Source organism: Gossypium hirsutum, unplaced genomic scaffold (genome assembly GCF_007990345.1).
Source record: "Gossypium hirsutum isolate 1008001.06 unplaced genomic scaffold, Gossypium_hirsutum_v2.1 scaffold_1261, whole genome shotgun sequence".
NCBI classification, from domain to species: Eukaryota; Viridiplantae; Streptophyta; class Magnoliopsida; order Malvales; family Malvaceae; genus Gossypium; species Gossypium hirsutum.
In genome coordinates, this window is record NW_024403523.1 from 1 (window position 1) to 10,770 (window position 10,770).

Consider the following 10,770-nt stretch of genomic DNA (forward strand, 5'->3'; position numbering starts at 1 on the left):
TGAATATTCATTATTAAAAGTTTAGGTTAAATAAATTTTATTCAATTTGGTTGAATTTTAGTTTGTTATATATATATAAATAAAATAGAGGATAATACGCTTCAGTATGTTTGAGCTCAGATTCTCTACATTAGCAATAATTATTATTATAGTTATACTTATCAAGTAATGTCTTTAAAATAGTAGTAAAATTAACAATAAAATAAGAATTATACAATATACAAACATTAATAATAAAATATTAGCAATATAATAATAAAATGATAGCAACAGTAGCAAAAAGAAAGTTTAGGTTATTCGGGCCAGACCCAAACCAAAAAATCTTACTCGAGGCCTAACCTGTTTAGAAAATGAGTCTTATCTTTTATCCAAGCCTATTTTTTCGAAACTTATATTTTCACCCAAACCATCCCTATTTTGGGAGAACCCTCAAACCTGGATAAATGACTTAACTTATGATCAGGTCTAATTAAGACTGATTAAAAGTAACATCAACTCGGTCAAAATTTTAAATATGAAATTTATTATCAATTATTTATATTTGAATTTAGGCCTAATCAAATAAAAATTAATTGGCATGCAATCTCATGCCAATTTTATTCTCCACACGCCCACACTCACAAAAATAACAGCCTTCAAAGTCGGCAATTTACGGCATTTATTTGAGCCCTGTTTTCTCCTTTTTCCTAGGCTGGTTTCATTTCCAGTTCTGCGTCCTTTCTAAAGTCGGCGTCTTCCTTTACTTTCTCCTGTTTTCTCCTTACCCAGCATCTCAGTTCAAGTTCTTTTGTTCCCTTTAATTTGTTGTATGAATCCTGGATATTATTTTAATTGGATTTATTATTCTTTGAGGTTGTTGCTGTTCAATCAGCATAAAAAATATTTTGTCATTTTATTTCCAGTTCTTTTGGTTCTTTTAGCCTCTATAGGGGTTAATATTAATCCTACATGTTCATTTGTTTTTCAGGCTTTGATGGGGTTCAAGTTTTAACGTTGAAATTATCATAATGCATTTTCGTATTTTTTTAGGGTTTGTTCTTTTGATAGCCTTTGTTGTAGCTATTGCAAAATGCTGGTGCATGTACGCCCCCTCGCCTTCATTACTATGGTATTGTTTCTTGAACTTTATTTATTATTCATTCAATTTTGCAATAGGCCGTTGTGGCTCGATTAGAATTCCGACTCCGGATTAGGGCCCAAGAGAACTTGGCTTGCCAATCACAACCTAGTATAGGAAGAAGTAGAAAACAATGTTTTTCCATTGCATGCCACCACAACTGCTTGGTACGTTTTTGTCGCCATAACTAATCGCTTACTTTTATTTTTACAGAAGAAATTGAGAATTGTTAGCTCATCTTTTATCAATATAAACGGTTTAAATCCTGATATTAGATTAGTGAAACAAATATTACATGCGTGCGCGTATGTTATGGCTCTTGGTGTTTGCGCATGCTTATATCGATTTTAATGATAATTGGAATTCGGAGTTCTGATTCTGGTCCTTTTTCCCAGAACGCACTTGCAGTGCACAGGACAAACCAAACTGTACTCATGAGGTACCAACGATCACCCGCTCCTGTTCATTAGCCTTGATTAACTGTTACAGTAATATCAAAACCGACCACATTTTTCTCACTAAAAGATATCTGGATGTAGGGCTATCAATTGAGTCATGCCTTCATGAGTGGTACAAAAATACTTGGGCTATTTATATAAATATATTAATAAATCATAAAAATAAAAAATAAGAACCCCATAATCTCTTAATTTATTCACAAAAGCATTAAGTTGTAAGCATGAACTCGTGCAACCTCAGCTTTGCCTCCAATTATATATATATATTGAAATTTTTTATTTATTTTTAATCTTCAACCCATTTTCATTCAAACCCTCTTAATTTTTTAACCTCGAAATCCAAAAATGAAAAATGTTTTAAACAATGTGACTTTCAAATAAATTCATAAAAAAACACACTTACACACATGTGTACGTCAAATTCATTAATTAATGCTTATTGGTTAAGTGGTATATTTAGAATTCGAATATTGTGATAGAAAACATAATGTTATCATAACTTTGTCTTTTATTTAAGGATTTAATACTGCTCTACTTTAAATTTAATCGAAACTTACTCTGACTATTAGATATTAGAGTCCAAACTAAAATAAATTAAGTTAATAATAAAGTACACTTTGATCACTTAAACTTTAAAAAGTCTATTTTGATCTTTAACAAATGAATAAAATTATGAACCCCATGTGATAGCCTGATGATTAAGGGTATTCACCGCCCTAAATATGGCCTGAGTTTAAGTTGCGCTAGTCGCGTTTGTTATTTGAGCTTTACCAAATTATTGTAATACACCAAAAAAGTGAAAAAAATTATTACCTAATCCTTAAATGTTTTTCCAATGTAATCATAAATTTGCATTTAATTATCCCATAATTTTACAATTCAATTTTTAAAAAAAATTCCTGGAAACTTCTCAATATTCTCATTTTCATGATTTTTAATTAGTTGTGGTATTGAAAGTTGGTGACAATTAGGTCAAAATGACCCATCAAACATGATTTGCTGTTGCAACCTAATTTAATTTTTTTAAATCCTTGACCAACTCTAATAATAATTATTATTATTTATTTATTTGGCAATATTGTAAACATTAATTCTTAAGATAAGGTATATATATCATTTATGCCATCCAAAAATAGAAAAAAAAAAACAACAATCAACTTCAAAAATGGTACCAACCAATACACAATTAACAGTTAGAAACTTTTGAAACCATTTTTTTAATTAGTGGTCATGGATTAAGTTCAGATTGAGCTTAAGCATGATATTAATATGTTTTATACTTGTTCAAGTTTAACCTGAAATATGAATCTAAAATTTTGTTCGAATATGTCCATATTTATAAATAATTAACCTAAGTTCTTTGAAATCCCTCTACATCATTTTTCGATTTTTTTTTGAAAATATTTTATTATTTTTAATTTAATATTGTTTTCATTTATTATAATTTAAATATAGGCAACGTGATATTGTTTAATATTTACATTATGTATTATATATTATTATGATTCAACTTTTATGCATTATAAATTATATAATATATTATAACTTAGAAAATAGGTTGGGTCAGACCAGCTTTGGGTTTTAAATATTTGAACTCGAGCTAAACCTCTATCTTAAACGTGTCAATTTTTTTTACTTAAACCCATTTTTAGAGTTGATATTTTATCCAAACTCTTCCAGATTTCAAACGAATCTGAAACTTGAACGAGAACATTCGAAACCCAACATGTAAATATGCTTATAGTTCAAAATGCATATTTATAAACAAAACATAAGAAACATAAGCTATATATATAAATGATTCTCACATGAACACTCAGGATATAACATGATGATAAATTAAAATATTTTTGGGGTTTATGATACCGAAAAAAAAGAAATCAACTTTTATGAGTCAAGTGATAAATAATTTAATGTCTTTTAAGCTCAAATTTTATAGATAGAAAAAACAATACTAAATAGCTTATTACTAATTTAAAATTTTGATTTAATTGATATCAAATTTAATCGAAATCTAATACAAGTACGAGATACCGAACATTAGAGAAAGGGGGTAAAGGGCAAGTGAGAATGGGCTGAGTGACAAAGCTATTCACGTGCAGTCCTTTTCTTAGTGTCACTTATAACCATGATACCACCAAGCACTTAGTCAAGCCCTTCCATCCCTGTGGGACATGCTTGCATCTTTGTCATTATCTTTCATTTCTAATTATTCATATCTTCTTCTTCATTTTCTAATTTTTATTAGGCATTAGGGTTTAATTTCTTTAATAAATGTAACAAATACTAAACAAAAATTAGGTTATAAATGATGAGATTAGGGTCTCAAAATTTATGGGATGTCACATTTTAAAAATTAAATTTCGGGTTTGTAACATTGTTTTGTGATTAAAATGAGAGGTGTATAAGGTTAGGTTGGGTCAGATTCGGGTTACGACTATGTATAATATTAGTATCTTTTTTTTTTGTCCAAGTTTGGTTTGATAAAAAATATAAGCTTTAAGTTTTACCCAAATCCGTTCATATCTGTAAACGATTAACTCAAGTTTGTTTAAATCCAATCATATTTTTAATATATAATAATTGTATATATTTTTATAAAATATTAAGCATGGACAATTTATATTTTTTTAATATTTACCTTATAGCATTAAATATTATTATATATTTAATTTTACATGATATAATTTACATAACAACAAAAAAATATTACAAAAGTATAAATTAGGTCAAGTTCGGGTTTAAATGTTGGAAACAGACCTAAATTTTTATCTAAGCCCATTCCTCGAATCTTTTTTTTTGTCCAAATCTCTCATATTTTAGACAAATATTCGGATATGAGCATAGTCTAACTATTATACATGTCTAATCAATATTAATGTATATATATTAAGGTCAAATTCTGCTATTAGACCCTTACTTTATGTAAGGTGTGGATTTAGTACTTTTACTTTAATTTGGCCATTTTCAGTCATTGTACTTTTAAATTTTGAAAATTTTAGTCCTAACCAAATGATAACTATTAAATTCATTGGTGAACGTAAACTAAATCTATAACTTCACGCATAATATGGGACTAATGACATAATTTAACCAAATAGATTTAACTGCTACCATATTGGATTAGGACAAAAATTTTAAAATTCGAAAAATATAGAGACTAAAATCAATCAAATTAAAATATAGGTACTAAATATATAACTTACACAAAGTACAGGATCTAATAGCAAGTTTTGAAGTATTTTAAAGCTCCCCATCGTATATTCCCTCAAAAAAATTCATGAAAATGATGAGTCCACCGTCTCTTGAATTCATATAATTAAGATATTTTAGTTGCTAAGGTCGATCCCACTAGTTTTATTTTCTAGCACCGAAATACAAAGACATTGCACCCACCAATGTACCCAAAACCCTTTTAAGTACCCCTTTATTGTTCAAGTGTAAATCAAGTTTCCTTTAGCTTCCAAAAAAAAATCTCTTCATCTTTCCATCAAAATCCATAATTTCCTTCCATCCAAACAAGATATTCAACAATGAAGAAGATAAATCTCCTACTTAGGAAATGCAAGAGCTTGTCGAGACAACTAGGAAGGTCATCTTCATATAGTAGCTTAAGATCGAAATCGGCTCGAGAAGATCTTCGCCATTATATATGGATCATATAAGAAGAAGAACAAGGAGGAACGAAGATGGAGATAATGATGATAATGATGATGGCACCAATGTTACGAAACGATTTATGTCGGGAGTACGAGGAAACGATACGTGGTTAGTTCGAAGTACCTCAAACATCCATTATTGGATGCTTTAATAGAGAGGTCTAAACAAAAGCATGGAGGGGAAGATCACATATTGGTTAAATGTGAGGTAGTTTTGTTTGATCATCTTTTGTGGATGATTGAGAATTCTGATCCAAATCTCATTTTGGATTCATTGGAGGAATTGACTGACCTTTATGTGTTTTGAATCAATTTACTTATATATACATACATATGTTATTTTATTGAGTATTCAGATGATGATGATGGTGATGATTTAGAGGTTTATTGTGATAATTCAATATTTGTTGATGTCCCTTTTATTAATTAACTCTTAATTGTGTTATCTTTTTTGTTCTGAATTTGGGTACCCAAATTTATTTTCTTTTCATTGGTATTCTTTCTGTATGACAAATAAAAGCTGTAATGAATATACATTTTATTCGATTAAAATTGACTACTATTATTTATTTTCAAAAGAATATTAATCAATGTTGGTCTAGTTTTACTATATCAGTACATATATAAAGTACTTAACATTGAATTATTTTGTTGTTATATACTGGCAAACAAGTTTTAATTTATAAAAATAATGAGCAGACCAAGGGTTTAATTTATATATAACACAACATAATCAATTTGTGTACAATCAACCTTTTGTTGACAAATTTTTCAAAGAATTTTTTAAATAAATAAGAAATAATTTTTTAAATAAATAAGAAATAAATAAACTTTGGTTACATTAGTTAAGTAGTAATAAAATCAATGTCCTTAAATAGAATTACGGATTCAAATTTTATGAATGCGAGAATAAGAGAAAACCGTATGACCAATTAAATCGATTGAACTGAAAATAAATTGAGTTATTAATCTAGAGAATGATATTGAACCAGTTAGAACTACAAAACCAATTGATTTTTTTCAAAATTTCTATTACTTTTTTAATTGAACTGATTAAGCTAATAATCTAATCGATTGATTTGACCAATTCAACCACTAATCCGATAGAGAAAGAGAAAATGTATTAGAAGAGTTCATAAAACTACCCAATAAGAGATTTCAGAAAGAACAAAAAAAGAAGTTAGAGTAAAAATTTGGTCAAATAAATATCAGGCCTTCAAAATGAAGGACCAATATATAGAAGAGCAATAAATGGAAGATTAAAGAATGAAGGGGAAACCATAATCAAGACCAAACAACATGCATTGCATAGGTTTGTTCTCACATAACATACAAATCAACAGTTATATCCAACTCAAGCATAGTCTGCTCGGAAATTCGATGTCAAAAAGTCCCCCTTTTATACCGCTACCACTATAGACCTGCCTAGAAGCTCACATAATTTTAGCTGACTTAAACGGAGAAACACTCGATATAAAGAAAGTTTCACAGCTTCCTTATGAGAAGAAATAGCCTCTGGTCAAGTTCAAAGTGGGAAACATGAGAAGCTTCTCCTCTCAATAGCATTAAAAGCCCACCATATGATACATAGATCTCCCTGAAAGTAACACACACCTTTAATTTTAAGATCAAGCAGCTACAATGATAGAATAAACAAAGATATACTAGTGGTTAGCAAACATACGCTTTAAGTCCTTTCCCTGAAGAATCATCGGATATCTTGTATAACTTCCCATGCATGACATACTCATACTTATCTGCAAGAGACTTCCTCCCCTGGAATACATGTTGAAATTTTTTAGGCATACGGCAACAAAGTAATGGATGTGTTTAAGATATAGGCACCTTTTCATACATAATAACCATATAGACTTGTTTAAATAAAGTTGGCCAGCCGCTCCATAATAAAAAATGATAACAGATTATCTCTTTCTCTTTGTTTAACTCTCTTACTGAACAGTTACATTGAGATAATAAATAATAGAAAACAAGACCAGCCGTTTGTGTTTGTGCATGTTAAGAGGACAAGGTATATAGATAAGTTCTCCGATAAATGATGTATCTTGGGCAAAAGAGTGCAAACAAAGGAAACTGGTCTTTGTATTGCTTATCGAGGAAGACCAACAAGAAACTACACATGAGGACAGAAAATTTAAATTATTAATGGCACATTGTTCTGTATAGCAGACTCTACTAATAAAGCTCAATTTGTTATTGTTATCATATGGCACATTAAAGACAATGTGTAGTATTCATGGAAAATAAGTAGAATTTTGGAGCACTATTTTAGCTGACTTGGTAGCTAACCGATCAAACCTATAATTATTTCATTGTTAGAATTAGAACCCTATGAACATCTTAGTTATTGAGACCAAACTTCAAGGGAAAATTGTTTATTTACCCCCACAAACTATAACATATGCTACAAACACATTCCATATGCAACAGTAGTAATCGGTTTAATGTAGCCACTTAGTCCTCTTAAGACCCTAAGGAAACATAAACACTTTTTTTTTCCCTCTCCAGCACACCCTCCAAAGCCCCAAACACCGAACACACACATAAATGGCAATGTCAACCACAATTTATGCACATTTTTCTAGCTTAGTTCAACTTTGATAATATCATATGAGAAGGCCAAACTATATTAAACTTTATGAATAGCTTTAGTGACTGACAAACTATATTAAACAATTAGGACTTAAATCATTGATTAGAACCAAATTGAAACTGAATATACAAACAGTTAATGATCAAACTCAAGCTCGGGAGATCAGAGTCAAGGTTATCTGAATAGTTTCATTTCCAATAAGAATATCTTTTGCTGCAGAAAAAGAAATAGCCAAGAGCATTAACCATTAAAACATGATAGTAAGATTACCGGATTGAAATAGCCAGTATCAGGCGTCCCATCCAAATTCAACGTGTGAGCTAACGCCATTGTGAATTTATCACCAACATGCATAGGATATATCTCTGTATTTACATCGAGGTGCATGAACATATCACAGTTCTGGCTCCGTGCTTCAATGCGGGTAACTGCATCAATGTATAAACAAATGTAAATTGAATGCAAATTAGGGGTGTAAATCAGACACTAATGCTCGCAAGCTACACAAGTTCGACTCAAAAAAAATTCAAACTCGATTCAGCAATTATCGAGTCAACCTCAAACTTGAGCAGCTTGAGCCATTGGTCAAGCTGAATTCGAGCTTAGTACTTGACTCGAATGGCTTATGAGCCTTATTGAGCTTTTCATATTTTTACATTATTAAATTATGTTACTACCCTTAATATATTATTAACCTTAAGCTTAATTATTGAATTGAACTTGAGTACAAAAATTTGTAAACTAGCATAATCAAGCTCAAGTAGCTTGATTATATCTCAAGCCGAACTCGAGCTTAAAAATAGATGTTTAATTGAGCTCAAGTTGAGTATCGAGCTCCGAATTCCAAGTCGAGTTCAAGCTTGCTGTAAAAATTAGGTGGAAAAAAACCCATTAAAACTGCTTTATATCTACCATTTAAGTAAATATTAAACAAAATATGCACTTCTAACCCTACATAGTTTAGAGTATTACCTCAAAAAAGTTAATCAAAATAACAAAAAACAACACCAATAATACTAATAATTGGGAACAAAATCCAGGTTTCTCAATGAGCATGGAGTACTAGAAAATCATCCAAATCCATAACATATACATAAAATTGCAAAATATTACAGAACAATGAAATAAACACAGTGAAATAAGAATACCCAAAGTAAGTAATTAGAGAAAGAATCGCAAAAATAACTTAAAAAAAGAAGAGGAGATTAAAGATTTGACCTTTATCAAACTTTTTACCATCTGGGTCAAGCTTATCAACAACAAAAATATCCTCAAAAAGTATTAAGTTTGACATCGTCTGCAAAATTTTAAACACTCGAAACAGAGAAAAACTATCTGAACAAGAGTCAACAGATACAAAAGAGAGTGGCTTTGTAGCTTTTATATAAAAGAAGGGAACCCCAAAACCTAGGGTAAATTCAGGCTCGGTCTGAAAGCAAATTAGAATCTTTTTTTTTTAGGTAATTTGATTATTATTTGAATAATATTTAAGGGTAAATTACGCCATTAGTTATTAAACTATGAGTAAATTTTAGTTTTAGTCATTTAACTAAAAAAGTTACAATTAGGTCATTGAAATATTTAAAAAATTTTATTTAAGTAACTGAGCTATTCAAAAAATTTATTTGAATCACTGGGTTATTAAGTTTTTTTTAAGTTCCATGAGTGAGCTCCAAGCGACGATCTGACAATTGATATGATGGATTAGTATCTATCGATGAATAGAAAAATATATCTTAGATCAAAATTGATATGACGTTCAGTGTCGGAGATTAAAGAAAAAAGTAGTTTCAATTTTGGTGAAAGAAGTTTGATGGTAAATCGCAGACTGTGAATCAATATGAGTTGAAAGAGAATGAGAAAGAGAAAGATGATAAGAGAAAGAGATAGAGATCCTTGTGTATTAGTAGCATCTGGAGAAGAAATTGAATGAATTTTCACCATTGAAATTAGCAAGTGCTGTTCGAAAAAGAACTAATATTAGTTTAAACATATCAAAGATTCTTTTAGCCACACATGGAGCAAGGATTAGTTCCTAAAAAGATGTTCACAAATGAAATTAATTTGTTTTAGGGTCTGTTTGATTGCCAGTAAAATATTTTTCGAAAAATGATTTCGGGAAAATGTTTTACTTTTCTGTAAAATGATTTACTGGAAAATATTTTCTGATGTTTGATTGAATCTGTTTGATTGAATCTGTGTAAAATATTTTCTGCTGTTTGGCAGATTTCTTAGAAATATTTTTCGAAAAAATTGTTTTTACATATATTGATATATATTAATAAATTTTTATATTTTAAATTATTTTTACATATATTGCAATAATTTATTTATAATAATACTCAATTATTAAGCCACAATATTAATCGTTATAAATTAAAAAAATTAATATCAAATAAATTATTTGTAATTGTGTTAAAAAAATAAGTATTGAATAATTAAAAAAACAAGTTACTGGAAAATTGATAAATAGAAGCAATTTTCTATCGGAAATGAAGGAAGGAATGAAGGAGGCGATAGAGAAGAGAGCACGGAAAATGTCTTACGGAAATTGAAAGGGTAAGACATTTTCCCTAAAATGTAACTCATTTTCCTTTGTTTTGGAGTTTATTTTCCAAATGGAAAATGTTTTCCGCCAATCAAACACTGAAAAAATTAGAAATGATTTTCCGAAAAATTAATTCCTTCAATTAAACAGACCCTTATTTTAAATTTGTAGATATAACATATATAATATTATTATTAATTTCAAATTATATATTTAATTTTTAACGAAAGTACGAATACAACATGGAAAAAAAATGAAATAAGATCAAAAGTGGCTTGTAAGGGAAATAAATAAAATAAAAGCGGTAGCCTATCTTTACCAGATAAATTGAGTCCTCTGCCGCAAAATACCATCTCAACTACGACCCCCTAGGGTTT

At 29.4% G+C, this 10,770-nt stretch overlaps 1 protein-coding gene and 1 pseudogene across 1 annotated transcript; one reads left to right on the forward strand and one right to left on the reverse strand.

The window, feature by feature from the left end:
- The first annotated feature begins 5,082 nt into the window (after positions 1-5,082).
- On the forward strand, positions 5,083-5,775 carry LOC121227614 (auxin-responsive protein SAUR78-like; annotated as a pseudogene).
- Positions 5,776-6,518: 743 nt separating this feature from the next.
- Positions 6,519-9,291, reverse strand: LOC107941303 (DNA-directed RNA polymerases II, IV and V subunit 8B). The gene is made up of 4 exons (XM_016874865.2): positions 9,064-9,291; positions 8,116-8,273; positions 6,919-7,010; positions 6,519-6,831 (listed from the first exon to the last, which is right to left on the reverse strand). The coding sequence occupies exons 1-4, from the start codon at positions 9,137-9,139 to the stop codon at positions 6,720-6,722; spliced, it is 438 nt and encodes a 145-aa protein (XP_016730354.1). The 5' UTR covers positions 9,140-9,291; the 3' UTR covers positions 6,519-6,719.
- Between the last annotated feature and the right edge of the window lie 1,479 nt (positions 9,292-10,770).

Coding starts and splice junctions, on each gene's coding strand:
- LOC107941303 (XM_016874865.2), bottom strand. CDS start 9,139: ATGTCAAACTTAATACTTTTTGAGGATATTTTTGTTGTTGATAAGCTT. Junction 7,011..8,115: donor ATACTGGCTATTTCAATCCG/GTAATCTTACTA, acceptor CATGTATTCCAG/GGGAGGAAGTCTCTTGCAGA. Junction 6,832..6,918: donor TCAGGGAAAGGACTTAAAGC/GTATGTTTGCTA, acceptor TGTTACTTTCAG/GGAGATCTATGTATCATATG.